Source organism: Bos mutus, chromosome 7 (genome assembly GCF_027580195.1).
Source record: "Bos mutus isolate GX-2022 chromosome 7, NWIPB_WYAK_1.1, whole genome shotgun sequence".
Taxonomy (NCBI): Eukaryota; Metazoa; Chordata; class Mammalia; order Artiodactyla; family Bovidae; genus Bos; species Bos mutus.
In genome coordinates, this window is record NC_091623.1 from 60,212,545 (window position 1) to 60,240,486 (window position 27,942).

At 55.3% G+C, this 27,942-nt stretch overlaps 2 protein-coding genes and 1 long non-coding RNA gene across 4 annotated transcripts; 2 read left to right on the plus strand and 1 right to left on the minus strand.

Moving 5' to 3' along the window:
• Window positions 1-2,098: 2,098 nt before the first annotated feature.
• HMG20B (high mobility group 20B) lies at window positions 2,099-7,815 on the minus strand. The gene is made up of 10 exons (XM_070373932.1): window positions 7,556-7,815; window positions 7,220-7,275; window positions 6,632-6,740; window positions 5,949-6,152; window positions 5,213-5,333; window positions 4,780-4,826; window positions 4,434-4,506; window positions 3,980-4,195; window positions 3,289-3,421; window positions 2,099-2,752 (listed from the first exon to the last, which is right to left on the minus strand). Exons 1-10 carry the CDS (start codon window positions 7,715-7,717, stop codon window positions 2,740-2,742), a joined length of 1,134 nt encoding a protein of 377 aa, XP_070230033.1. The 5' UTR covers window positions 7,718-7,815; the 3' UTR covers window positions 2,099-2,739.
• LOC138988521 (uncharacterized) lies at window positions 4,077-9,813 on the plus strand. Its single transcript, XR_011464792.1, has 6 exons — window positions 4,077-4,213; window positions 4,319-4,524; window positions 5,781-5,880; window positions 7,529-7,779; window positions 7,860-8,002; window positions 8,211-9,813. It is a non-coding gene; the product is annotated as an uncharacterized lncRNA (long non-coding RNA).
• Window positions 9,814-18,024: 8,211 nt separating this feature from the next.
• On the plus strand, window positions 18,025-27,888 carry MFSD12 (major facilitator superfamily domain containing 12). Of its 2 annotated transcripts, none has more exons than XM_070373936.1 (10): window positions 18,025-18,471; window positions 22,123-22,333; window positions 23,995-24,133; window positions 24,229-24,411; window positions 24,706-24,798; window positions 24,883-24,975; window positions 25,456-25,626; window positions 25,717-25,806; window positions 26,822-26,952; window positions 27,079-27,888. In XM_070373936.1, exons 1-10 carry the CDS (start codon window positions 18,174-18,176, stop codon window positions 27,134-27,136), a joined length of 1,467 nt encoding a protein of 488 aa, XP_070230037.1. In that variant the 5' UTR covers window positions 18,025-18,173; the 3' UTR covers window positions 27,137-27,888. The 2 variants fall into 2 exon arrangements, with proteins under 2 accessions (XP_070230037.1, XP_014336454.2); XM_014480968.2 differs by having other exon boundaries at window positions 18,027-18,471; window positions 25,712-25,806.
• The last annotated feature ends 54 nt before the right edge of the window (window positions 27,889-27,942 follow it).

Here is a 27,942-nt window from a genome sequence, read left to right on the forward strand (position 1 = left end):
AATGCCATACAGCAGCTCAAAAGGGAGGACTTATGCCTCTGAAGAATCTCAGAAACCAACCATTGCTGGAAAAGGCAAGTTACAGAAGGCTTCAGACGAGGTAAGAAAATTTACATAAAGCTTGAAAACGTGCAGAACGGCATACACACCATAACACAGATGAGCCTTGAAAACCTGATACTCATTGAAGGAAGCCAGATTGCAAAGGCCACATAGCCTGGGATACCATTTAGATGAAGTGTCCAAAACAGCCAATGCATGGAGACAGAAAGTGGATTTGTGGTTGCCAATGGCTGGGGGAAGGGAAGATGGGGAATAATAGCTAACATGGAAGGGGCTGTTGTTTGTGGGGTGATGAAATATTCTGGAATTAAGTGGTGCTGGCGGTTGCACAACTTTGTGACTATACTAGAAACCACAGAATTGTACATTTTCAAATCTTTAGAAAACAAACTAAAACAAACAAACAAAAAATCCATCAAAATGGTATTCTTGTGGAAAGACATCCTTTTGTGCTAAAGGTTATGTAAAGACCTGACCAGGAATGGTAAACTCCAAACCTGCGATGAGGGTACGATGCCAGAGAGGGGGTGAGGTGAGGAAGCACACACGTGTGTGTGTGTGTGTGTGACAATATCCATCTTTTCCAGTTTCCTGGGGCAGCCATAACACAGTACCACCAGTTGAGTGGCTTAAAAACGATAGAAATTTATTCTCTCAAAATTCTGAAGGCTAGAAATCAATTTGTCAGCAAGTCCAAGCTCTTCTGACTCCTTGGGTGGCATCCTCTCCCCCCAGCACCACTCCCAGCCTCTGTTGGTGGCTAACCATCCTTGGCCTTCTTTGGGGTGTGCTCTGCTCCAGTGTCTGCCTGTTGTCACATGGCTGTCTCCTTTCTCCATGTCCAAATCCTTATCTTCTTTTTTTAAATTTTTAATAACAATTTGTTTATTTTATTCAGTTCACACAGTAAAAAAAAAAATTGGAATCTCATTTTGTTGAATATGAGACAAGTTACATAATTGAAAGTATAAATTTAGCCCAAAAGTTTAACATTGACTGTGAAATTGCAGTTGGTTCTAGAGCAGTGCAGAGGCTAGCGGCGCTGACCACCCTGCCCCTTGTTGTAGAAAATCCATGTATAATTTTTGATCCCTCAGAACTTAATTTGAAGTAGTCTGCTGCTGCTGCTGCTGCTGCTGCTAAGTCGCTTCAGCCGTGTCCAACTCTGTGCGACCCCATAGACAGCAGCCCACCAGGCTCCCCCGTCCCTGGGATCCTCCAGGCAAGAACACTGGAGTGGGTTGCCATTTCCTTCTCTACTTTATCTTCTTATAAGGATCACCAGTCACATTGGATTAGAGGCACCCCCCACACATACACTCCAAGATGACCTCATCTTAACTAATTATATCCTCGGTGACCCTATTGCCAAATAAGGTCACATTTTGAGGTTCTGGGGGTTAGGGCTTCAAGATTTTCTTTGGGTGGGGCTAAATTCAACTGATAACACCAGTGTTTGTCAAATTAAATCTCTGGAATTTTTAGGGTGTCTCAAATATTCCATAAAAGGCTTAAGTCTCTGAAAGCACTCCCCAGTAAGTTAAGTACAGAATTATCATCTGACCCAGCAAGTCTGCTTCTTGGGATCTACCCAGAAATAAGAGCAGGTGTTCAAACAAAAATCTGTATGTGTGTGTTCTCAGCAGCATGATTTGCAATAGCCAGAAGGTGGAAACAACCTAAGTGTCCATCAACCGATAATGGGTACACAAAACATGGGCCATCCACACTATGGAATATCACTCTGCCAGAAAAAGGAATGAAGCACCAAGAAACACTACAACATGGACTTTGAGGACATGACGCTCAGTGAGAGAAGCCAGACACAAAAGACCCAGTGTGTGATTCCATTTGTATGAAATGTCTAGGACATGTAAATCCAGAGACAGAAAGTGGACTAGTGGTTGCCAGGGGCTGGAGAGGGTAGGCCTGGGACCCCAACAGAGGATCCTGGCCCATTCCCCTTTAAAAAAAACACACATACTCATTTAAGTTTGAAATTCAATTCCACCTTTTTTTTTTTTTTTTATTTAAGAAGTCCAGATCGAGTGGTGGCAAAACAACTGCCTCCACGGTGGTTCCTCAGCTGAACGAGCATGGGGTGGTGCCAGCCCCCCCATTCAGGGGTGCAGGAATGCGAGGGTGACAGATAGATGGCTCCGCCAGGAGTGTGAGAGTGTGTCCCTGCAAGGTGCCTGCCCGTGTGGGTACTTAGGGTGACACCTGCCAGGCAGGAGTCCCCGTGTATTGGATGTGGGTTTTCTCTGCCCTGGGTCTGGGAGCTGGTCCCGGGGAGTGGGTGTAGGGTGTGTAACTCTCCCCACACCAGCTGTGAGCGGCTGTGGGTTTCCTCCTGTCCCGGGCTACATTACCCCTCGTGTGTTCCCACATCTGTGTAGTGTGATGTGACCTGTGAGGCCAACAGGCCTGGCTGGGCCCTAGGAGTCTGTGCACAGTGCATGGTGGGTGGGTTTTCTAGGATGGGGACCTGGGGAGATTCAAAGCTAGAGGGATGCTGTAGAAATTTAATTTTAGGGGGGCTAGAGCCCCCAAGGTGCAGGATCAGGCCTGGCCCCAGAGGATGGAACCCCCCACCCCTCCTCCAGGGGGTGCAACTGGGGGAGGGGCCATGACCAGAGCTTGGTCTTCTCTGGATCTGTGGGGCGGCCGACACCCTCATAGATGCTCACTGTGACAAAAGAAGAGATTAGTTGATGGGGGACCCACATCAGGTCTCAGCCCCCATCCCCATCCTGGGGTACCCCAGAGGCCACCCTCCTCTGCTCCTTCGGATGCTAGGGTGGGGGCCTGGAGTTGATCCCACCTATCCTGGGCAGCTAGGAGCCACCCAGAAAAACCCATGCAGAAGCTGTGGTGAAGCTCTGGGTCCCCTGAGCCAGAGGTGTGCTGGCCTCAACATCCCCCAAGCAGCATTTAACACAGTACCAGGCTGAATTAGGGCTCCCCAGTAGCTAGGCCATTAGCCACCTACATCAAACCAGCCCCACCTAGTAGATCCTGCAAGCACTGTGGCCTCGGAATAAGATCTGGCAGCTAGATCCCACTTGGCGGCAACGGCCCCAGACCCCAGAAAGCCCGCTGGAGACCTAAAACCGGTTTATGTAGCCAGGCTTCTCCAAGGCAAGTCAAGCCTGAGGTGGTCCCCACGCGAGGCAGCCCAAACTGGGCTGAACGGGCGGGGGGCAGACCTGCCCTGGTACACACCTGGCGACCTGGGCCAGGATCTCCTTGATGCGGACGATGAGCTTCTCGTGCTGGGCGGGGTCGCGCTCGATGGCGCCGTGCAGCCGGGCCATGTAGAAGTCCAGGGTGCTGAGCGTGGGCGTTTCGCCGGTGCCTGGGGAGGCAGGGACCCGTCAGACGAGCCCAGTGGGGGATCACCACGGAAACAAAGATCAGAAGGTGGGGGTAAGAGGAGGGGGCCATGGGTGAGCGTCAGTGGGGTCAGGTGCGCGCGGTCAGGGCGTCTGGACCCGGGGAAATCAAGGTCAACTGTGGCAGAGGTCAGAAGATGGAGAGGGCGGGGTCGTGATGGGGGGATTCGGGGACTGGTGGGGGAGAAGTTGGCCTAGGTCAGCCGAGGAATGAACACGGAAGTTAGACCCGGGGAGAGGCGGGGCGCGAGGGCTACTGTGGGCGGGGCTGGCACGAGCAGCGTTCAGTGGGGACTGGGCCGCGGGGGCTTAGGATTCCCGGGAGTAAGGGTCAGCAGGGGCGCGTCGGTCGGACAGAGAAGCGGTTTGCGCAGCGACTGGGGGTGAAGGGATGCCAGAGTGAGGACTTGCTGGGCGGGGTCAGAGGGGGCGGAACTCGCGGAAGCCCGGGCAGAGCCGAGGTCATCGAGGGCGGGGTCATAGGGGGCGGGACTAGGTTGTTGGGGGCGGGGCCTCCACACCAGGCACTGGCAGCGAAGCGAAGCTGGCGGTGAGCGCTTGGCGCACCGCCTGGAGCTGCTGCTGCAGCGCCAGCGTCCGCCGCTCCTCCAGCGCCAGCTCCTGCTCCAGACGCTCGCGCGCGCTGCTCATGCTCTGCGTGTGCCTTTGCAGCACAGCGTTCTGCTCCTCGAAGGCCACGTTCATCTTCCGCAGGCGCCGCAGCTCCGCCTCCCGTGCTGCAGGCGGGGAGCCGGGTAAGAGCCTGACGCTTCCCCGCCATCCCCCGGCCGCCTTCCCTCTGCGGACTTCGCCCCGAGCTGTGTCCCACGCCAAGCCTTCCGTCACTGCTCTGTCTCCAGCCCCACATCTCAGCAGTCTGGGCTGCGAGGGCAAGAGAGGAAGGCACCCACTGCCTCCCGCCTCGATGCCCTCTTGGTTCAACGCTTGCTTCAAGAACTGCTGGTCAGCGCTCACCTTTGTTTTGGTCCAAGAACTCTTCAGTGAAGATGGGGACGTCGAAAGTCGAGAAGCCGTCACAGTCCCCACCCTGGGACGACAGGACAAGGTGGCAATTTTGAGGGGGGTCAGTCAACTCTCCTATGGGACATCCCCTAAGCTTGGGAGGGTCTCCTGAGGCTACCTGGGTCAGAGTCCATTTTACTGCCCCCCTCTCAATTTGTGTGAGTGCCCCGCCTCCACTCGCACACATCTGGACGGGGTGCTCACTTCACCCCATGAGCGACGGTCCTTGGTCACCCGGGGGTTTAAACACGCCAGACCTTTCTCGCCCCGGTGTTCTCCGTGGAGGAGGGACGCTTACCTTGTGTCCATTCAAAAGGGTATTCATGAGCCCAGAGCTGGAATCCTCTGGTGGGGGAGGGAGGAGGGCAGGGTCAGTCTCCCAGGTCTCCTCTGACCCCCTGCTTTGCACATGCTGTCCTCTCTGCCTGGAACGCCACTATTTCCACCAACACCCACCCCCTTCCCCCCACCCCCACCCCCCCCCCACCCCCGCACCTGCTCATCCTGGATCAAAGGCCCCTCCTGGGCCCCTCCCCCCACCCTCATATCCATGAGTGTCCTATCTCAGTACAGATCAGCCCCGTTCACTCACAACTGTCTGGTTACATGTGTCTCGTTCCCACATGACCGTGAGAGACCCTTTGGCAGGGGGTGGGGTGGGGGGTGCATCGGCCTGGGTCACCTGTCTCAGAGTAAGCACTCAGCTGCCTGGAGGCTGAGGCCCTTCGCACCTTTCTTGATCTTCTTTTCCTGGATCTTCTCCGCACACATCTTGTAGGCTTCCGACTGCTGGTAGGCCCTCAGCTCCTTCATGTACTGCTGCTTCTCCCGTTCAGCCTCGTCCAAGTACCGCTGGTGGGGGCAGGGAGAGAAGGCTCGGCCCAGTGGCAGCGGAGGCCTCGCAGACTCCATCACTCAGCCCGCTGTACTACACTTTGCCACAGCTCCCTGCTGCCCTTCAGACAAAACTTCGCACTTCGCTCTGCTGCTCAAGCCACCTCCCAACTCCCGGACCTCACTACCTCACCCCAATTCCAGCCTTTTTAAACCACTCCCCGGTGTCTGACTGTCTGCAGGCTCCCACCTCTGGGCTGACCTGCCCTTCTAAACCCATTTTGCCTGTTGAAATACCATGTAGAGGGTGTACGCTGCTGGTGATTTTGTTACATTTCCTTGATGTTTTTGCAAATTTTAAATTAATTACCAGAACTTTAAAACCGCAAGGTTTCTAACAAAAATCCAGCATCCACCCTCGACTTCTTTTATAACGGTGTTTATTAACTTTTATGTTTATTCCAGCCAACTGCCACCCTCCCCTCCCTTCAACAAACTGGAGAGAGCTAACGGGTGGTCAGTCCTCCCGGCAGAACGAAGGGCCTGCCACACCTGTTCCTTGGGGGTAAGTGATGCTGATGGATGTCTGAGTGAGTGAGAGCAGGTCAGTCAGTGGTCCCGGGCCGTCCCCACCTGTTTCTCCGCCGGTTGCAGCTTGCTCCACTCGGCGCCCAGCATCTTGGTGATCTCGGGAAAGGGCAGGTCCGGGTGGCGCGTCCGGATCTGCTCGCGCCGCTCGTTCAGGAAACGCACGTAGCCGGTGACAGGTGCCTTGGGCCCATTCGGCAGGATCTTCTTCCGCTTCTTGCCCTTGGGCCAGCCGCGCTTCTTCACCGGCTGCAGAACCCAGTCGCGCTGTTGGGAGGGGTCTGGAGGGCTGGGGCTGGGCACAGAGGGGAAGAGGCGGGGCCCTGGAAGACTTGGGTGGGGCCTAACCACGAGGTGGGACCCAGAGGTATGGAAGTATGGCCTGGTCAGGGTTCAGAATTGGGAGAGTGGGGTTAAGGAACCCCTGGCCATGGGTAAAGGGATCAGAGAGGTACTGGGGACAGAGCATCAACCCAAGGATTGGGTTGGCTTGTGTTGTGGGCGTGTCCCCTGTATGGGCGTGCCTTACTAGCAGAGATTCCCCGGGTAGTGGGCGGGGCCTAGACAGTGGCAGTGGAGCTCTTGGGGGCGTGGTATCTGACATGGGGCAGGCCTCAGCTTGGGAAGGGAATTCTGGACTGTGGGCGGAGCCACAGCAAATTCAAATTTAGCTCGGGGCGGAGCTTTAAGGCTAAGGCCCACCGACACAGCAGTGCAGGGACTCTCACCTCCTCTTCGTGGGACCCCTTCTCTCCGGCCCGCGGGCCCTCGCCGCGCTCTTGCTTGACAGCCACCACGAAGCTCCCATGCTGTCCTGGAGCCTTGCCGCTCGCCGGCCTGTAGCCACGGGAAGCCAGGGTCATTCCCACTCCCCACCCCTGACGACGGATTTGGCAGCAAGAGGCCTGAGTCCTCAGAAGAGGGCTCTGAAGAGGGTCAGGATACGGAGGTTGAGACTGGAGCACTAGGGGAGTCACAGGGGACCTCGGAGAGACTAGAGCTACGGGACGCCAGGGTCACCCACCCCTTCCCCCACGACGAAAGCGCTGGCAGCTAGCGGCCTGAGTTCTGAGAGCAGGGGTCTAGGAGGTCAGGATCCGGGGTTAGGGCAGGAGAACTAGAGGAGGTCAGCAGGCCACTCCTGAAAAGGACTAGAGCACGGAGGTTTGGGGGAAGCCCGTGGGAACTCCGAAGTGGGGGGGCTCCTGTCCCAAGTCGGAGGAGTCAAGACCCTGGGCCCGGGGTTCGAGAAGCTCCAACGGGACGGGGTGGTTGCATCCCCGAGTGGGCTGAGGGGGAGGGGATGTCGCACTCACGCGGAGGCCGCGCCGGGCTGCTTGGGGCCGTGGGACATGGCCACTCCCGGCCGCACCTGGAACGTAGACGCGTGGCCAAGTGAGGGTCGCCCAAGCCAGCGATGGCGGGGCTGGGCTGGGAAACCCTGTAATGCCAGGTCCGGGGCGCCTGGGGGGGCCGGAACCGGGGGCGGGGAGGCCCTCGGGGGCGGGCGCCCCAGGGATCCTTTGTTGGGCGATCGCCCCCCAGGAGGCCTGGGTCCGCACCCTCCCGGCCCAGGAGGGTCCCCGCCCCGGCCCAGGGATCCCCGCGCCCCCGCCTCCTCGCAGGGCCCCGAGTTCCGCGGCTGTTTTCACCTCCAAAGAAACTTTCCCGGACCTCTCGGCTGCTACGACGCTCCAACCAACCGCCGGGAGCCCGCCCCTGCTGCCCGCTCCGCCCTGCACCGCCCCCGACATGCTAATAACGACTCGGCGAGCGATCGGATTGGGTATACCCATCCCCTGGGGCGTGACCATGCAGATACAGGTCGGCGCGCCCGTTGGTGATTGGCTGCGGTAGCCACTGAGCCGCGTGGGAGGTAAGTAGAGAAAGCTGCAGGCGGGCGCGTCAAGTTCGGCTGTGCTCGGCCGCTCTCGGGACCAATCAGGATGTTTTCAGGTTTCGCCGGGTGGAGCCTCTTAAAGGGCCAGCAAGCGCGGCTCAGATTCCTCCCCTGCTGAAGGCGAGACTCCCCGCCCCTGCAGGATCCGGAGACCTATGAGGCCGAGTCCGGCCCCGCCCTAGTTGTCATGGGGACGGTAGTAAGTTGCTAGGGAAGGGGTTAAGGTCTTTTGGAGCAGTCCCTTTCCCCACTGCAAGGTGGGACCTGTTCTTAGCAGACCGGGTGGAGAAGTTTCCCGTTTACTCACTGGACTTAAAGCCCCCAACAGGGCCGTGCCCCACCCTGCATGCAAGAGCTTCTCTCCCTCCTGTGAAAGGGCCTCAGCTTTCTCTCCTATGCAATGGAAGCTTTGCACAGAGTCCACGTCCAGAAGGCCGGATGCAGCAAAGCTGAGACCAGGAGCTGGGCTCGAAGCAACTAGGAAGAATGTGGTGGGGACAAGAAAGCTGCGAGGATCTCGTGAAGATGAAGGGCCAGGAGACCCTGCTCTGGAGTCTTGGGAACCCCCAGGCAGCAGCCTGGTCCTCTTACAGCCTGGACTGTGTTTCCTCTGACCCCAGGATAATTGTGGTCACTGGATGCTCATGATGGCCCGTTAGACCCCAAACAATCTACCCACAGCACCTTCCTGCTCTCGCCTCCCTTCATTTTCCTCCTCACTTACTCTGGCGACCTCAACGTTCCTTAGATACGTCCATTTCATTTATTCCCACCTCTGGGCCTTTGCACTTGCTCTTAATGCCCTTTCTCCAGGTTAAATGTCCCCCTTTCCAGTGAGACATTCCCAGGCTTGTACCCCACCCCAAACACCCCATCTTATCTTTGCTCCATATGTTCATTTCCTCCCTATAAGCTGCCTGTTTGCTCATTGCTATATTGCCAGCACCCAGAACAGTGCCCACAGGTGCTGTCAATGCATATATATTAAATAAACAAATAAATGTATAATGTAAATTTCTAACAGGCAGGTGCAGCAGCTTTGGAAAGCAGTCTGGCAGTTCTTCAAAAGGCTAAAAACAAAACAAAACATAGAGTTACCATGCGATGTACCCAGGAGTTAAAGAATGGGCTTGCAATGCAGGAGACCCAGTTCAATCCCTGGGTCAGGAAGATTCCCTGGAGAAGGAAATGGCAACCCACTCCAGTAGAGAAAAGCGCCTGGCAAGCTACAGTCTATGGGGTCGCAAAGAGTTGGACAGGACTGAGAGACTAAACCACCAGCATCCAGGAATTACCGTGCAATGCATCCACTGCACTCCTAGGGACATATTCAGAATTAAAAACATACATCCACACAGAAACTTGTACATGAATGTTCACGGCAGCATGATTCACAATAGTGCAAAAGTGGAAACAAACCCAAATGTCTATCAGTTGATGAATAGGTAAATACTGTGGGCCAGCCATCCAATAGAATATTCTTGGCTATAAAAAGGAATAAATTGCTGTGTCATGCTAGGACAGGGATATGCCTTGAAAACATTAGGCTCAGTCAAAGATGCCAGTCACAAAAGGCCACACAGTGTATGGTTCCATTTATATGAATTTTCCAGAACTCCAGAGAGATAGGAAGTGGATTAGTGGTTGCCTGGGGCTAGAAAGTCAGTGGGCAGGGGCAAAGGAGGTCACGGGGCTTCTTTTGGGGTGATCAAAACGTTCTAAAATTAGGCTGCTTTGATGGCTGCATAACTCCATTAACGTACTAAAGTTCACACAATTGTACACTTTACACAGGTGCATTATCTGGAATGTGAATTAAATCCCAATGAACCTGTTTCTCTAAGAGGCATCCCAGAGCTGAGGAAGATAAGCTGTGCCCTGGTATTTTGACAGACCCAAATTCCACACCGCTCTGTTGCTTCATCAGATGTGGGACTTCCTACACCTGCTTGCCTCTCTGCTTGGTTAGAAAATGTCTAGGTGAGAATTCCAGCCAGGAGAATAGGAAAGACCCACCCTCCAGATCCTGCCTCTTTGGCTTGATTGACAAAGCTGATGTTGCCATAGAAACGTGTCCTTCCACTCCCAGGGTACTACACAAGGAATTCAGGGGTCTTCCTGTGCATGGAAAAGAAATGAAAGGTCTTGAGGTTGATTTTTTTTTTTTTGGCATACAGTTGATTTACAATGTTGTGTTAGTTTCAGGTTTACAGCAAATTGAATCAGTTATACATATACATATATCCACTCTTTTTTAGATTCTTTTCCTATATAGGCTATTACAGAGTACTGAGTAGAGCTTCCTGTGCTGTACAGTAGGTCCTTAATTGTTATTTATTTTATATATACTAGTGATATAGATATCAATCCCAATCTCCCAACTTACTGATGTCGATTTTGAAAGCAGTTTGCAGCTCCTTGGCATCAGGACAAATTCCTTGCTGTGTGGATATTTTCTGGGAAAAAGAAAAGTGTCTTGAATCCAAATGGCATTGCATCCACTCCAGTGCATGTGATCCAGACACCCACCCATCCCCAAGAAGCAACATGTAAGAAGCAGCATTTCTACTGTTTGACTTTACATCTTTCATTCTTTGATCTAAAAGCAGATACTTTGGCCCCCCAAAGTATAAATAGGTTTTTCCTTAGCCACAAACTTCTCTCAAGTCCTAGCTCTCAATAAAACCAGGAACTCTAGCTGTCTAACCTCATATAATTTCATGTTAGTTTCTTTGCATTCATTTCTATGCTCCATTTGGAAATGTAAAAAATATATTTATTTATTTATTTGGCTGCATTGGATCTTAGTTGTGGCATCCAGGCCCAGTTGCTCTACAATGTGGAATCTTAGTTTCCCAACCAGGGATCAAACCAGCATCCCCTGCCACTGGAAGAAGAGTTCTTAACCACTGGACCACCAGGGAAGTCCCTAGAAATTTTTATCGTGTGAAACCAGGAAGAGGGCCCCAATTTGTAGCCTGAGAAATACAAGATCCATTAAGGATGACTTAACTGTCTTTGTGAAATTAATTTTATGATGCAAGCAATGTGCAAATTCATTTGTACAAATTAAAGTTGTGTGTGAAGGCTACCAGACCCATACCATACTCCCCCTTATCAGCTTGTCACATTTCTTACCAAAACTTTTCCTACCTACCTATACACATACATACTCTGTGAGTCTCCTAGGGCTATAGGAACAAGGCACCACAAACTGGGTGACTTGAACAACTGAAATTTATTTTAAAAAATAATAATAGGGGCTTCCCCAGTGGCTTAGTGGTAAAGAATCCACAACCAATGCAGGAGACACGGGTTCCATTCCTGGTTCAGGAAGATCCCACATGCCTCAGAACAACTAAGCCAGTGCAACACAACTCCTGAGCCTGTGCTCTAGAGCCTGGGAGCCACGACTCCTGAAGCCGAATGCCCTAAAGCCCATGAGAGGCCACTGCAATGAGAAGCCCCCGCACAGCAACAAAGGGCAGCCCCCAATCGAGGAAATGGGAGGAAAGCTCATGCAGCAATGAAGACCTAGCTCTGCCAGAAATAGAGAATTTTTAAATGGTTAAAATATTAACTAATAATAATAATAAGTAAAAAGGACTTCCCTGGCAATCCAGTGGTTAAGACTCTGGGCTTCCACTGAAGGAGGCATGGGTTCGATCCCTGGTCAGGGAAGCTCTGCATGTCTTTGCAGTGTGGGGAAAAAAAAAAAAACAGAGTTATGGGGACCAGAAGTTCAAGATCAAGGGCTTGGTCAGCACTGGTTCCTTCTGAGGCTGTGAGTCTGTTCCATGCTCTCTGAGCTCTCCCAGCTTCTGTGGCATCTCCTAGCCATCTGCAACCTTCCTTGACTTGTACAAGCATCACTGCATCTCCACCTTCACATTTATATGACGTTCCTGGGCGTGTGTGTATTTCCAAATTTCCCCCTTTTTATTAGGTCATGGGTTGTATTGTACTAGGAACCACCCTGCTCCAATTGTGACTCATCTTAACTCATTACATCTGCAATGACTCCATCTCCAAATAAGGTCACATTTGAGGTCCTGGGGATTAGGACTTTCACCTGGGAAGGTTGGGGGGCACAAAGCAAAACACAACACGTACACACACACACGGGTGTGAATGCACTCCTATAAGGAATGTAAGCTCACGTCTTGCTTTTTTTTTTGCCACACCAAGAAGCATGTAGGATTTGAGTTCCCTGACCAGGGAGTGAGCCTGTGCCCCCCTGCAGTGGAAGCCTGCAGTCTTACCCACTGGACCGCCAGCGGAGTCCCACAGCTTGCTTCCTGTGATCATATGATCAATCACGCCGTGAACATCCTCTGCAAACTCGAGTCCGCAGCCTTTGGCCCAGTGGCTTTATATGTGAAGCCCAGAGCCCTGCCTCTGGGGCTGGGTAATTTCCCACAGCAGGACCTCATCACCGCCTGTGTAACGAGCTCTGGCAACTTCTGGTTCTTCCTCATACGACTGTATTGCCGCCTTTGTTTCAAACGTTCCGAACCAGCTGTCTGGACCCCTTTTCCAGCGTAGCTAGGAAAACATGAAGTTACGCGTAGTTCCTCCCACCGCCGCCCTCCAAGCCCCGCCTCTTTGGCTTGATCGACGAGGCAGGCGTTGGGGCGGGGTTACCGTTTGGGGGGCTTTTTGTTTTGTTTTGTTTTTGTTTTGCAGGGCTGCGCTGTGCAGCATGCGGGATCTTAGTTCCTCGACCAGGGATAGAACCCGTATTCCCTGCATTGGGAGCAGAGTCAACCACTGGACAACCAGAGACGTCATCTCCCTAACCCACGCCTCCGCGTTTACGTTTGTTTTTAATACTTATTTGCCAGCCCCGGGCCGTTCAATTTCTCTCCATCCCCAGGAAGGATCAGGATGCGGTCGGCGCTCTCGTGATATCCCCGCCTTCGTTAGGCTCTTTTACAGAGTGAATTTAATTCAGGGGATTGCCGTCGTGGGCAATGAAGGGCCAAGGAGGCAAAAGCGAAACGCAGAGGCAACCGCTGTCCGAAGGAAGGGGTGTGGGGACGGGGTCTCCGTCTTTTGGGCAGGGGACACCCCCCACACACACACCGCTGCTGCTGGACTCTCCTGGGCTCAGGGAGGTGGCGCTGAGGCCCACCTCTGTGACTTGGGCAATTTACCAAACACTCTGTGCCTCAGTTTGCCCCACCGCAAAGTGGGCTAATAAGCATGTCTGCCTGTATGAGGTTGTGAGAAGGATTTAACGAGTTTAATTCAAGCACAGTGCTCGCGACCCGGCGTGGCTGGTCAGTGCTCCATAAAGCATTGGTTGCTCCTGTCCACGGAGACTGAAGCCTCTGGTACAGAGAATTTTCTAGTGTCGTGGTTTCCACCCAGGGGTAATGCAGCGCCCCTCCCACCCCCACCCAGGGGTCTGATGTCTAGAGACATTTTTGGTTGTCATGTCTAGGGCTAGTGGGGCTGCTCCTAGCATCTACCCGGTGAAGGCCAGAAGTGCTGTCATCCCAGGACAGCCCCCACCACAAAGAATAATCCAGTGCCAAGTGTAAGCTGTGAACAGGATTGGGAAACCCTTCTCAAGGGTCCAGAAAGTGCTCTATCCGCCTGATCCCCCTAAGGTCTCCCAACAACTCTAATCAGAGTTGCTCCTCTTCCCTGGTGGCTCAGTGGTAAAGAATCTGCCTACAATGCAGGAGCTGCAGGAAATGGGGGTCGATCCCTGGGTTGAGAAGATCCCCTGGAGGAGGACATGGCAACCCACTCCAGTATTCTTGCCTGGAAAATCCCATGGACAGAGGAGCCTGGCGGGCTCAGAGTCGGACACAACTGAGCATCATACACACTCTCACCTCCATTTTATACAAAGGGGAAACTATGACCCCGTAGCTTGCACAAAACTGCCTGGTTTGATCTTGGCTGTGGGCCCTGGGATGTAAGGAAATTTTTTTTGAGTGTTAGAACCTTCCCCCTCTGAGTGTCTGCCCACCCCCCACCCATTTTGACCTGAGAAGTTCAAAGGTCAGAGAGAAGATCAAAGCAAGCACCTGCCCGATGCTGGATGGGGGCTGCCAGGTCATCCGATACTCAGCTGGAGGAGGAGAGCCGCGGGTCTGGCGTCTGAGGCGGCTGTGGACGCTCTGGGGGCATCAAAGCATGTCTGGATCGCTCCTGAACACAAGCCTGTCTGTCCTTTCTTTTGTCCTACCCAAGGGTTCAGCATTTATCTGTCCTTCCTGACATCCCTTCCCCTAGGCATGTCCTTCTCTGATCTTCCCAGCAAATCTGACCCCATCCCCCTTATTAGGGGGGCCTACGTGCCCCCTGCTGGTATCCACCCAGGCAGCTGAGGCCTGATTTGGGATAAACCACCTTCACCTCCTTTCCCACCCCCACAGGCTTTTTTTTTTGGGCTGTGCTAGGCCTTCGTTGTTGCATGGGAACTTTCTCTAGTTTCTGTGCGCGGCCTTCTCATTGCAGTGGCTTCTCTTGAGCCTTCTCATTGCAGTGGCTCCTGGGCTCTAGAGCATATGGACTCAGTAGTTGTGGCACATTGGCTTAGTTGCCCCATAACATGTGGGATCTTCCCAGACCAGGGATCAAACCCATGTTCCCTGGGTTGGCAGGCTGATTCTTAGCCACTGGACCACCAGGGAAGTCCCCCCATAGACTTTTTAATCTGATTCTCCCCACCTTTTCAGAACTCTACTGTGGCTCAGTGACCTGAGGGTAATGTCCCAACTCCTCTGACATTCTGTCACCCTTCCTGGTCTGATTCTTCCAGTCCCAGCACTGATTATGGGGTGTTTGGAGGATGCGGCTCTGCCCTCACTTAGAATTGGGGCTTCAGAATCTTTGGGGCTCCAGCATTGCTCAGGCTGAGACCAGATCCAGTGAGTTGAATGAGTTCATTCATTAAGTAATGAGTTCATGAATGAATGAATGACAATACTCGGGGGCAGCTCTCTGGCTCCCCCAGTGTCAGGATCAGTCTTGTTCCTGCCATCCCCACAGAGTCAACTTCCCTGGTGGCTCAGACCGAAAAGAATCTGCTTGCAATACAGGAAACCGGGTGTGATACCTGGGTGGGGAAGAACCCTTGGAGAAGGGCATGGCAACCCACTCCAGTATTCTTGCCTGGAGAATCCCATGGACAGAGGAGCCTGGTGGGCTACAGTCCATGCGGTCACAAGTGAGGGACTGACACTTGCCAGAGTCAGGGCCGAGAAGTACTGCTGCTGCTGCTGCTGCTGCTGCTGCTGCTGCTGCTGCTAAGTCGATTCAGTTGTGTCCAACTCTGTGTGACCCCATAGACGGCAGCCCACCAGGCTCTGCCACCCCTGGGATTCTCCAGGCAAGAACACTGGAGTGGGTTGCCATTCCCTTCTCCAGGAGATCTTCCTGACCCAGGGATTGAACCCCGGTCTCCCTCATTGTAGGCAGACGCTTTACTGTCTGAGTCACCAGGGAAGTCCCAAGAAGTACTAGCTGGCTTCAATAGGCCAAAAACCCAGAGATGAGAGATGTATTGGTACTTCCACCAAACGACCCCTCCTCCCCCTGCTGGATCTGTGCCCAGGGGCTGCCAGGTTGATGCCTTGGGTTCCTGATCCACATAGGAGGCTGATAAAAGAGGGAAAACTCAGCCATCTTTTACCCACAGGTGAGACCTCTCCTGAAAGTGAGTAATTAACTCAAAGATATTGGAAGTCACAGGGAATTCAGTTGGAATCTTGAATCCACCTCTTGTCAGCTGCTTGCCCTCTGGCAAGGAATTTCTGTCTGAGCCTCAGTTTTCTCATCTGTAAAATGCGTGTGAAGTGTTGAGGTAAGAAAAGAGAGGAGGAATGCAAATAAAAAGCTTAGGCTAATAGGGTTGTATTTATTTTTTATTTTATTTATTTGTTTGGCAGTGCTACACTGCATGTGGGATATTCCCGCAACCAGGGACTGAACGCATGCCCCCTGCAGTGGGGCTTCTCAGGTGGCTCAGTGGTAAAGAATCTGCCTGCCAATGCAGGAGACTCAGGAAACCTGGGTTCAATCCCTGGGTTGGGAAGATCCCCTGGAGGAGGAAATGGCAACCCCCTCAAATATTCTTGCCTGAAAAATCCCATGGACAGAGGAGCCTGGCGGGCTACAGTCCACAGGGTCACAAAGAGTGGAAAATGACTGAGCGACTGAGTGACTGAGCACACCCCAGCAGTGGAAGTATGTAGTCTTGGGACCGTTAAGTCTTTGGAGTCTTAACCACTGGACCACCAGAGAAGTCCACTGGTAGTGGTAAAGTCGTCTTCTGGGGACTTCCCTGCTGGTCCAGTGGTTCAGACTTCCCGCTTCTATGCAGGGGGCTCGAGTTCAATCCCTGTTGGAGAACCAAGATTCCACATGCCTCAGAGGGTGGCCGAAAGTTGAAGAAAAAAAAACCCCGAAATTGAAAGGAAGCAACCTTGGCCGGGAGGAAATGTGGTTCTCTGATCTCTTCTTATCAGTTTATCAGAGATCTGGGTCTACCCCTATCTCCTCTGTTTTTCTACCAGGCTATCTCTCTTGAAGCCACTATTTCCCATTCACACCCATTTCAGCTCCTCTCCATGAAAAAATGTGTGTGGCAGTAGTTGGTCCTTATCAGTGTCAAAGTCTGGGCTGGGCACCCCTTGGGTTGCTTGAGCCTCAAGTTTACCTTTTGCTTTTTCTTCTTTTTCCAGCATGGGGGATCCTAGTTCCCTGTCCAGGGGTCAAATCCACAACCTATGTAGTGGAAGCGCTGGGTCTTAACCACTGGACCACCAGGTAAGTCCCCTGAACTTTAAGTTTATAATTGGGTTCCCCTCTGGTTCCCAATTTCTGTCTGCATTTTTCTGCATTTCTGATTCTTTGCCTATATGTCCACTACTCAATCATTTGACAGATATTTCTTGAGTTCCTACTATGTGCCAGGCATCACTGGGGACAACCCAGTGACTAAGAGTGTATTCACAGGGATCATCATCCAGTGGGGAAGACAAAGGGTTACAAATGGGGCAGGGGAGAGCAGGATACTGTGGAACCCAGAGTAATAACTGAGTTGGGAGGAGAGGGTGCTGAAAAGGCTTTCTGGCTGAGAATATTAAGTGCTGATGCTTATATTCTTTTTAAAAGTTTTTACTTTATCTTATTTATTTGGCTGGGCCAGGTCTTAGTTGTGGCATGCAGCATCTAATTCTATGATCAGGGATCAAACCCAGGTCCCCTGCATTGGGAGGGCAGAGTCTTAGCCACTGGACCACCAGGGAAGTCCCATGATGCTTAGATCCTTTTAAACATACAGCATATCCATTCTAGAGCTGGGGAGTCCCAGGAAGAGATGGGACTTGTCCCAGCAGGAGGAGCGCGGAGTGGATGGGGCCGGACCTGGATCCCAGCCTCTGGTTCCGGAGTGCAGGTTTTAAACCACTGCTGGTGGAGACCCGGAGGCCGGGGGGAACTGCACCAAACGCTTGGAGGAACTTGAAATTGTGTGCGCGATGACCCAATCGTGGCGAGGGGTGCGGGGGGTGGGGGGTGGGGGAAGGCGTTGGAAGGAGGATGGAGAGGGGTCCAGACCGCTGGCCTCGGAGTCGCATGCACCTGACTCATGATGAGCCCCAAGGCGGTGTCTCGCTTGTGAAATGGGAGACTTGCTCCGCCTCCTGCTCTGCTGGGAGGAGAAAATCCACGTGGGCGCTTGGCACGGTCAGCGCTCATAAATGCCAGCTGGTGTTAATATTTTTATCATCCCCATTATCGTTAATAACTAATTAATTAGAACTAATGTGTCCTCTCTGCGTCGGACTGGGTCTCTCCAGGCCAGGAAATCACCGGGCCCCAGGCGAGGTCGGACTCGGACCGCTCTTCCACCCATCCGCGTCCCCAGCCCACCCCGTCCTCCTTGGCCCACAAGAGGCCTCGTAAATTTGCGGGCAGCCTGAAACGGCATGGGTCTTAACGCGCGAGTCTGATTAGGAGAGCCCTTGGCGTCGCCCCCCACCTGCGTGGGAGGGGGTCCGCAAACCAATGATAGGAACGGTGGGCGCTAGGACCCAGCAGCCCCGGCGGGGCTGAACCCGCTGGCACCCGGCGTCGAGAACCTATTTGCCCCCCGGGCCACGCCCTCCCTTCGTGATGATTGGCTTGCCTTCTCCGGCGTGCGGCTCCGATTGGCGAGAGTGGACGCCGCTCCCGAGATTCCCCTCCCCACCCGAGGTTGTCCCGGGTCCACCAGCACCACCGCTGCAAAAGCGCTCGGCGGGGTGGGGCGGAGGAGAGGCGCCCCTGGGAGAACTGGACGCGGAGATCCCGGCTCGGGGGTACAATCTGCCAGCGCCGGACGGACGGGCCGAGCCCGGAGCGCCGCCATGGGCCCGGTGCCCCCGGCGGCCGGAGCCGGAGCGCCCCTGCCACCGCTGTCCCTGGTCGCGCGGCTGAGCTACGCTGTGGGCCACTTCCTCAATGACCTATGCGCGTCCATGTGGTTCACCTACCTGCTGCTCTACCTGCACTCGGTGCGCGCCTACAGCTCGCGCGGCGCCGGCCTGCTGCTACTGCTCGGCCAGGTGGCCGACGGGCTGTGCACACCCCTGGTGGGCTTCGAGGCTGACCGCGCCGCAGGCCGCTGCGCCCGCTTCGGCCCGCGCAAGGCCTGGCACCTGGTCGGTAAGCCCCAGTCCGGCCTCCCTCATCCGACTGCCGGCCCCTCTGTCCCACTGCTCAGTCCTCTATCTGCGCAGCCCATGAACCTTCCCATCGGTCCACTTGACTGCTCTGTAGTCTTTGTCTGTCTGTCTGATGGCTGCTGGGTGACCCGTGGAGCCTCCTCCATGTGACTCTGGGTGTGACCCTCTAGGGTCACTTTTCTTCATCTGTCTGACGCTCAGGGGCACCCTGAACCCTCTCTGGGTTGGATCTTCCTGCCAGTGCCTCCACTGTCAGTCTGTCTGGTCTGGCCTGACTTCTCTGTCTGTATGAGAGTGACCACCGATGGCAGCTCAGAGTTAGGTTGCCTAGAACCCCGTGTTGCTCTCTGTCCCCTCAGTGCACTTTGTCCATATGTCTTCTGCCCCATCTTGGGCAACGTGGCAATTGGTGACTTTGGGGAGCTGCCCTGGGAACTGGGTTGTGGGCTGGGTGAGCCAGAAAGGTCAGGATTCTGTGCTTGTCCCGCTGATGGGATGGGGTTCTGCAGAGAAGGTTATGGGGTTACCCTCTGTTCCTTCTGGGGGAGTTGCCTGGACTAGAGGGCTGTCTGAGAGGGGAGGAGGTAGGTATCACAGGGCTGGGAGTACCCTCCCCAGTGCACACCCCTGATAAGGCCCAGCTCCTAGAGTCCCTCCTCTGCCCGCCTGGACCCTGGGCCCTGAGATTAGCTGCGGGCCACTTTGCCTACTGTTCTCTCCCTGGCAGAAGTACTAGCCACATCCTGGCACTTGGGGCACGCCAGGCATTTCAGAAAGCAAAGCCAGGAATCCTGCCACTTATGAGAATTCAGGGTGGTAGCTTTTCAAGTGCCAGGAGGGCCAGCTAGTATCTCCCTGCCCCCTGGAAACAGTGACTGAAGAGGCAGTTATTTGCCCTGGGCCCTTGTGAGTGACATATTTGCAAGGTTCAGCAGACCTCCAGGTTGCCTGCAGGTGGCCGGCTTTGCTGTGTCTGCAGCGGCTTAGGGCTGGATTTCAGGTTTCTTAGACACTGAGCACGCTCAGGCTGTTAGACAAGCAGCCAGGGAGGGGAGCAGGTAGAGGCAGGTGACTCAGACCGCAGATGGAGGTGTCCCTCCACGGGCTCACATTGGGATCGCTTACAGAGCCAAACCCACAATCTCTAATGCAATTTTGTTCATAATAGTTAGGTAGACTTGTTGACACACACACCAAACAGGTCGTTCCTGGGCCAAAGAGGTGTGAGGACTCTTTTTGTTTTCTGGGATGGACAGACGAGACCCTTCTAAGGAGACGGAGCCTGCGGTGGGTAGGTGGCCCTGGCAGTGGATGCTGCCTGTGCCAGGGCCCTGGAATGGGACCTAGTAGCAGCGCTACTAAAAAAACGACTTCCCCTTTTGTAATCAGAGGGCTGAGCTTCAGTGAGGGTCTCACCTGACCCCAGACCAAAATCTAAGTCTCCTAAACTGAAGGCTTTGTGTATAGGCAAAACAGGTGTGGGGCATGGTGCCCCAACCAGATATCAAGGCATCTCCCTGCACCCTCCCCCTGCCTTGGGGTTAGCACATAGGAAGATCCAGGAAGATCTGTGGGGAGAGGAAGCCAGGGTGGCCCCTTGTGAGGCTTGATAAGGTGACTTGAATAAAGGTCACCTTGGCCACAGTGCCCACTTCCATTCTATTTTGCCCCTGAATCTGTGGGTAGTGGGGACGGACTTGATGTTCACCTTAATGAGCATCTGTGCTCCGCTTCTAGCCCACGGAGGACCCAGAGAGCACATGGGTACTCCTGTGGGGTCCAGGTTGGGGCAGGTGGGTAGACTGGACTTCATAAGGAAGAAGCAGAGCACTGGAGGGGGCATTAGCTTGGGGGTTTTGGAGGATGAATAGAAGTGTGTGTTTATGGGGCAGCATTCCAAGTAGTTGAAACAGCATTTGCAAAGGTGTGAAGTCTCATGGCTTTGAAGTTGCTGAGACAGGAAGTGGCTCAGAGTAGTAGGAGCTCCCAATTTCATTAACTCTTAATCCTCACACCCATCTTGTGGGGTATTTTCATTAGCTGCCTTTTCTGGAGGCAAAGGCCCAGAGATGTAAAGTCACTTCCCAAAGTTCCGCAGCCAGGCAGCCTGGGGCGCTGACAATGGTTAACTACCTGAGCAGTGGCAGGGTAGAGTCCGGCCACGGCAGCACATTCTTCTGACCAGAGTCTACAGTTCCTGTCTGGCCCTGAGTGGCAGCCAGACCTCCAGGCATCTGGAGGGGCCCGGGGTGCCCCTCCCAGGCACCAGTTCCAGAGAAATAGTGAGGGTGGTTTGGGTTTCAGTTCCCAATCCCTGGACTGCGGGGGCAGGCCCAGGGTCTGGGGGATGAGGTCACCTCTGGAGCCGGAGCCAGGGCAGGAAAGAGGAAGAACTGAAGTCTGACTCTAGGCCCTCCGGGGATGGGAGGAGAAGGGTGGAGGGCTGGACTCTTCGTTCCGTAGCTCACTCTGTGGGCCTCAGTTTCCTCATCAGGAAATGGGGTTAATAATAACGTGTACTGCTTTGGGCTGTAAACAGAGGCCACTGTTATTATTCACTCATTGAAAAGATCTTGGTGTGCCAGGCTCTGTAATGGGTGCCAGGGACACAGAAGTGACTTGGAGAGACCTGTTACCCACCCTCAGACAGACAGGCAGACAGAGAATTCCTGTGAGTGCTAAGGGATGTGAAGGAGAGAAAGCAGGGTTCAGACAGTGTCAGGGTGGGGAGGGGACTGCTGGCAATGGAGCTGGTGGAGGGGGCAGCTTTTTGGAGGAGGTGACATTTGAGTTGAGTCCCAAGGGATGGAGAGGAATGGGTCTTGCTCAGATGTCGTGGGGAGAAGCATTCCAGGCAGAGGGCACAGATGGTGCCAAGGCCCTGGGGCAGGAGGAACAGCTGGAGGCCCAGTACCTGGAGCAGAGCAAGCTGAGGGGAGGAGGGGGGAGGAGGGGAGGGCAGGGAGGGTACGGGGCAGGTCAGCAGGGCCTCTGAGGCCTCGGGAAGGACCTGTGCTTGTTCTGAGGAATTAGGGTATTTTCCAGGAAGAGGCCCCCTCATGCTCTGATGGGGACACTAGGGTTCAGGGAAGGCAGGGTCCAACCAGCCCCACCCAGCATCACCTGGTAGGAACTGGGAAGAAAAATCCTCCTTGGTGGGGAGGCAGGAAGGGGAAGTGGTGGGCACTTCCCCAGGGGACCCCTCAGCGCTCTTTCAACTTGCTGCATGGCCTCAAGCTCTGCTTCAGTTTCTCGAGCTGTCACCTAGAGGGCGAGCTGGGGGAGTCCTGAGCTGGCATGGGGCCCCCCATTGCTGCCCCTTCCCCCTCGTGGTTCGGCATGTGACCTCCTCTGTGTGCTTCCCCGCCGCACACAAGGGGCAGGTAGCCTGGATGGGGAGGCCCAGCTCCTCTGTCCTGTTTGGGTGTGTGTCCTCAGGGGGACCCCTTGATCTGTCTGCCTTAGTTTCCCAATCGGTCACAGGGCTGTGAGCCCAGGGAGCCTGGGGCTCTGGCCCTCACTCACTGTGTAGCCGTGTCTGTGTCTGGGTCTGGCCCCATCCGGTTGCCTGGGGGGCCCAGGGCCGTTGGGAAGGCCTGCGATGTGCCCTCCCCATTCTGCTTGTCCACAGGCACCATCTGTGTCTTGCTGTCCTTCCCCTTCATCTTCAGCCCCTGCCTGGGCTGCGGGGCCGCCACACCTGAGTGGGCCGCCCTCCTCTACTACGGGCCCTTCATTGTGATCTTCCAGTTCGGCTGGGCTGCTACACAAATCGCCCACCTCAGCCTCATCCCAGAGCTCGTCACCAACGACCACGAGAAGGTGGAGCTCACAGCTCTGAGGTACCACCTTTGGGGCAGGGCAGGGTGGGGCAGGGGGCCCAGGGCAACCTATCACATCTGAGCTCTGCTTGACTGTGTGGCTCTGGGTCTCAGCCCCAGAATGGACATCCGTCAATCAGTGTATCATTAAGCTGTTGCCGCGTAACAAATAGCACCACATCAGCAGCTTCAGACAGCACATACGGGACTGCCTCACAGTTCTGGCAGGTGAGGAGTCTGGCTTAGCTTAGCTGGGTTCTCAGCTTCAGGCTTGAGGCTGCAGTTGAGGTGTTGGCTGCGGTTTCAGGTCCCTCTGCCCCGCTTACGTTGTCATCATTTGCTGTGTTTGCGTCCTTTTAGACGTCCTGGCGTTTGCTGCTGCTTTGTGGCCAGCATGAGAGTCTCTGATCTCAGGGACGGTGTGTGAGCCTTCTTCTTTCTGAGGGTCACTGGATTAGATCAGGCCCACCCAGGATGTGCTCAGTCGTTCAGTCGTGTCCAACTCTTTGCGACCCCATGAACTGTAGCCCACCAGACACCTCTGTCCATGGGATTTTCCAGGCAAGAATACTGGAGTGGGTTGCCATTTCCTTCTCCAGGAGGCCCACCAAGGATAGTCTGTCTTAATTACATCTGCACAATCCCTTGATCTTTGCCATAGGATGTTATCTTAACATGGCCTGACATCCCATTGTATTCATAGGTTCCGTTCCCCAAAGGGAGGAGGTTAGATGGAGAGGAAGCAGGGCAGGGGGATCTCTGGGCATCTTAGCATCCTGCCTGTCACATGTGGGTACAGCTGGCCCCCAGCTCATCCACTGACTTGCTTAAAGGTGGCGATTCTAGGTGTGGTGGTAGCAGCAGCCCTTTAGAACACTTGTTGTGTGTGAGCACAGCAAACCATCTTTCATTCTCATAACAAGCCCAGGAGGTTGATTGACATGTACCCAGGGAGAGGGTTTGAGCAGAGCGGGGCCTGTGTCGGGGGAACGGGCATCAGGAGGTGACTGTTGGGCAGGAGGGATGTCTCTCCTGCAGGTGGACGTTCAGGCATGAACGCTGGTCATGAGGCCCCGCCTGTCCACAACCCAGTTCCCCATTAGGGCTGGGAGCTGCAGGCACTAACGGCATCGGGGGATTGCCCAATGACCGGGGCCCCCAAAGGCCCCAGCTGCGGGGGGCGGGCTGGGCTCATAGAAGTCAAGCTCCGGGTGCTTTCTACCCACAAGAGCTTTACCAAGCCTGCCTCGTGACTCTGTGGGTGTTCTTGTTTTAACTTTCAGAAAGGGAAACGGAGTCCCAGTGAGACCCAGAGGCTCCTTATCTGGTGAGGCCCTGGGGGACAGGGCTCAGGGGCTACAGGCAGGTGCGGGCCCAGGTGACTCTGCCCAGTTGAAGCCCAGGGTTTCTGAGTATCTCAGGTCTCTGGGTTGCAGCCCTGACTCGGCCCTGCAGGACCTCGTGGTGGAGTCTTGGTTCAGAGCAGGAAGTCTGATAACGTGGAGGCTGGGGAAACTGAGGCCAGCAGAGGATTTCCGGGGACTACCTGATGTGTTGGTGGCTGACATCATGTGGCCAGGACTTCCCCAGGCATGGCCAGCATCTCTGACTGGGTGACCGCCTGGGAAGGAAGCGGTTGTGTGGCTTCTGGGTGGCCTCTCTGAGACCTGACTGTCCCGCAGGTACGCCTTCACTGTGGTGGCCAACATCACCGTCTATGGAGCTGCCTGGCTTCTGCTACACCTGCAGGGCTCTCCCCACACCGGCCCCACTGAGGATGTCAGCGACCAGCTGGGGGTCCAGGATGTGCCAGTGTTCCGGGTGAGCTGTGGGGGCTGGGAGGGGTGCTCCCAAGGTCCTGAACTTAGGGTTGGGGCCAAGTGTCACTGCTGACCCCTCTCCTACCCGGTCCCCAGAATCTCTCCCTGCTGGTGGTGGGTGTCGGAGCTGTCTTCTCACTGCTGTTCCACCTGGGCACCAGGGAAGGGCGCCGGCGGCAGGTGGAGGAGCCCGGTGAACACAGCCCCCTGTTGGCTCCCTCTACCACCCAGCCCTTGCTGCTCTGGAAACACTGGCTTCGGGAGCCAGCCTTTTATCAGGTATGACAGCGGGGAGAGGGGGGTCAAACAAGGTTGGGGTTGATGCTCCTCCCCCACCAGGGCCCTCACTGTGCCGGGCTGCAGGCAGAGATGGCAGACACTAGAGGAAATGTACCCCTTCCCAAGTCCACACCCAGGACAGACATTACTAATAGATCCCTGCCATCTTCTCCACCTGACCAGCTAGGCGGTCACTACTAATGGTCAGGTGCCAGCTGCAGGGTGGCGAGCTACAGGGTGACTCATCCTGACTTGCAGCCCTGCCCCCCTGCCCCATGCTCTGTGTGTTCCTAGGTTGGCCTGCTGTACATGAGCACGAGGCTCATTGTGAACCTGTCCCAGACGTACATAGCCATGTACCTCACCTACTCCCTCCACCTGCCCAAGGTGAGCCGGGTGGGCAGGCTGGGGCAGGGGTCCCTGCGCCTGCTGAGCCAGGCCCGACGTGCTTGCGCCCTCTCCACCCCACAGAGGTTCATCGCCACCATCCCGCTGGTGATGTACCTTAGCGGTTTCTGCTCCTCCTTCCTCATGAAGCCAGTGAACAAGTGCATCGGGAGGAATGTGAGTGGGAAGGTGGGGAGGGGGGTGCCCCCAGAACCTTGGCAACTACGGACAGAGCACCCACATCCTACAGGAACCCCAAGATGGGAAACGAGTTGTAGAACCTGGGCTTTGAGCACACTGTGACCACCCACAGCCCTCTAGAGGTCAGGAGTGGGGGTAGTGGGTATGACTGAGGAACCAAACACTTCACTTGATTTCCTTTATTAACTCGTGTTGAGACATGAGTAGCCACCAGTCTCTAGTGGCAGCCATGACAGACAGCTTAGCTGTAGAACATGCGCTCCATGGATCACTCAGTATCAGCAGGCTCAGAACCTCGGAATTCTCTGAGGTCAGAGTGGGGGCTCCTTAGGGATGACCCAACTCAGTCCTCTTGTTTGCTGGGGCTGGGGGCCGGATTAGAGACCAGAAAGGGCTGGTGTCTGGCTCAGGCCTGCCCAATGAGGTGGGCCTGACGCCGGGCTGGGTGCTCTGCAGATGACCTACTTCGTGGGCCTTCTGGTGATTCTGGCCTTTGCAGCCTGGGTGGCGCTGGCAGAGGAGCTGGGCATGGCTGTGTATGTGGCGGCTGTGTTGCTGGGCATGGGCTGTGCCACCATCCTTGTCACCTCATTGGCCATGACGGCTGACCTCATCGGTCCTCACACGGTAGGGCTGCTGAGTGGGGCCAAGTCGAGGTTGGGGACTGGGGCCGAGGCCTGGGGTGCTGACCCCCCTGCCTGTGTCCCCCTAGCACAGTGGAGCCTTCGTGTATGGCGCCATGAGCTTCTCGGACAAGGTGGCCAATGGGCTGGCAGTTATGGCCATCCAGAGCCTGCACCCCTGCTCGTGAGTACCTTATCCAACCATCGTCATGTCTAGTAAGGTGTGCCAAGCCTGTGTTGTATGCCAGGCACTGCCCGCAGACTATGGATTCCATGACTGACAGAAGATCCCAATACAGTGGTGGTGGCCTCAAAGTCAGGGAGACCAGGTTATTCCCCATTTCCAGCACCCATTTATTCAGAGTGGACAGTGTGTCCTGTGCTGGGCGCTGACAACACAAAGATGGGTTGGATGATGGGAGTGGACAGGGCAGTGGGAAAGCCTGGAATCCCTGTCATTCAGATCCTTAGGCCTTAGGGTTCCAGGCACAGTACTATCCAATGAATAAATATGTATGAGGGCGTGAAGGACACTACTTAGGGAGGCCCACTAGGGAAAGAGGTCAGGAAGGGCTTCCTTGAGGTGACATGGGATCCGAGACATGGTGGATGTCAGGGATTTCTAGGTAAATGGAGAGGAAGAGCCTGTGCAAAGGCCCTGAGGCAGGACCAGGCCTGGTGTGTTGAAAGAACAGTGGAGAAGGCCTGGGTGTCTGGAGAGTGAGGAGGCCAGGGCAGGGAGGGGATGGTGCAGGTCGTGCAGGGGCAGAAGCAGGGGAGGATGACTGCAGGAGTAGGGGGCTGGGGTGGGGGTGGCTCTGAGCCCTGTGGGCAGAGGAGGGGTGGGCCTGACTCAGTTGCTCACTGAGCCCTCTAGTGGCTGCTGGGAGGACAGATGGGGCAGTGAAGGAGGGAACGGGAGGGGACTAGGGTGTAGGGTGGTGGGGGTGGTGCTGGGCTGGACTGGGTTGGGGGTCCTGAGGGAGGACAAATGGGGAGTCTGGGATAGACTTTGAAGGCAGAGCTGACCTTATTGGGTGAGGTATCAGATGCTGGAGGGGATAAGGGGGTGGAGGGTGACCCCTGGCCCTGGCCTGAGTGCCAGGAAAGCTTGGGCACCAGCTGAGAGGAGTAGGAGGTCCAGCCTGGAGCCGGAGGGTACCTAGTGATAACTCTCACTCCCTCTTGCTCCTCCCCAGCTTGGAGCTCTGCTGCAAAGCCTGTGTGGCTTTCTACCACTGGGTGATGGTGGTCGTGACGGGTGGTGTGGGCGTGGCCGCCACCATGGCTCTGTGCAGTCTCCTGGTCTGGCCCATCCGCCTTCGGAGATGTGAGTCGTAGGCGCCCCCACCCCACAAAAGCCCCAACTAGTCCTGGGTGGTGGTAGGTCTGGGACAGCGGGGCCAGAACTGGCCGGCCCATCCCCCCAACCCCACTCCCACCGCTTTTCTTGCAGGGGACCCTGGAGCCTAGCCCTGACCCCACTCGGTGGTCCCTTGCCCTTTGTAAATTAACCTCGACTGTGAACATCTGATGCCCAGAGGCCTGGAGCAGCCCCTCCGCTCCCTCCCCTGCATTGTCCTGTCTCTGCCTGGCTGTGGGTGGAGGTCAGGATGGGTGAGGTCCCAGCAGCTTATCCCTGCTGGGGTAAGGGGAGGACACCGAGCTGGTGGGATTCTTGTGATTTGGTGTACTCCAGTGCCAACTCTTCCAATACTCCTGCCTGGAGGAGTATTGAAGTATTGAAAATCCCATGGATGGAGGAGCCTGGTAGGCTGCAGTCCATGGGGTCGCTGAGGGTTGGACACGACTGAGCGACTTCACTTTCATTTTTCACTTTCATGGATTGGAGAAGGAAATGGCAACCCACTCCAGTGTTCTTGCCTGGAGAATCCCAGGACGGGGAGCCTGGTGGGCTGCCGTCTATGGGGTCGCACAGAGTCGGACACGACTGAAGTGACTTAGCAGCAGCAGCAGCAGTGCCAACTCTAACCCACCTCCCACCGTCTGGATGATAGAGGTGCTTTGTGTTATGTGGGGCCGGATATGAGGGTCCTGGGTCCAGGGGCTGCATGGAGCTCAGCCCTGGCCAGCCAAGGGTTTCCTGGGTGCTGGAAGGCCCTGGAGGACAGAGCTGTCGCTGAGCCTGCCAGGAGCCCAAACCCTGGCCGTGGAGGCGTCGAGGATCCGCGTGCCTGGCTGGGGTCCCCGAGTGCAATCCCCTGCGCCCAGGCCACTGCTGACCGTGAATAAAGAGCTGCCTGGGGCCAGGACTCTCTGCCTTGGCGGTTTGCCTGGGGCCCAGGGCGGGGCCGGAGTG

Bases quoted from the DNA above. Each gene is read 5' to 3' on its own strand.
- MFSD12 (XM_070373936.1), top strand. From the start codon at position 18,174: ATGGGCCCGGTGCCCCCGGCGGCCGGAGCCGGAGCGCCCCTGCCACCG. The intron at 24,976-25,455 runs GTGAGTGGGAAG...GGTGCTCTGCAG, and splicing joins ACAAGTGCATCGGGAGGAAT to ATGACCTACTTCGTGGGCCT. The intron at 26,953-27,078 runs GTGAGTCGTAGG...CTTTTCTTGCAG, and splicing joins GCCCATCCGCCTTCGGAGAT to GGGACCCTGGAGCCTAGCCC.
- HMG20B (XM_070373932.1), bottom strand. From the start codon at position 7,717: ATGGTCACGCCCCAGGGGATGGGTATACCCAATCCGATCGCTCGCCGA. The intron at 4,196-4,433 runs GTGAGCGCTGAC...CCCCGCCTGCAG, and splicing joins GTTCTTGGACCAAAACAAAG to CACGGGAGGCGGAGCTGCGG. The intron at 3,422-3,979 runs GTGTGGAGGCCC...CTGCCTCCCCAG, and splicing joins CGCTTCGCTGCCAGTGCCTG to GCACCGGCGAAACGCCCACG.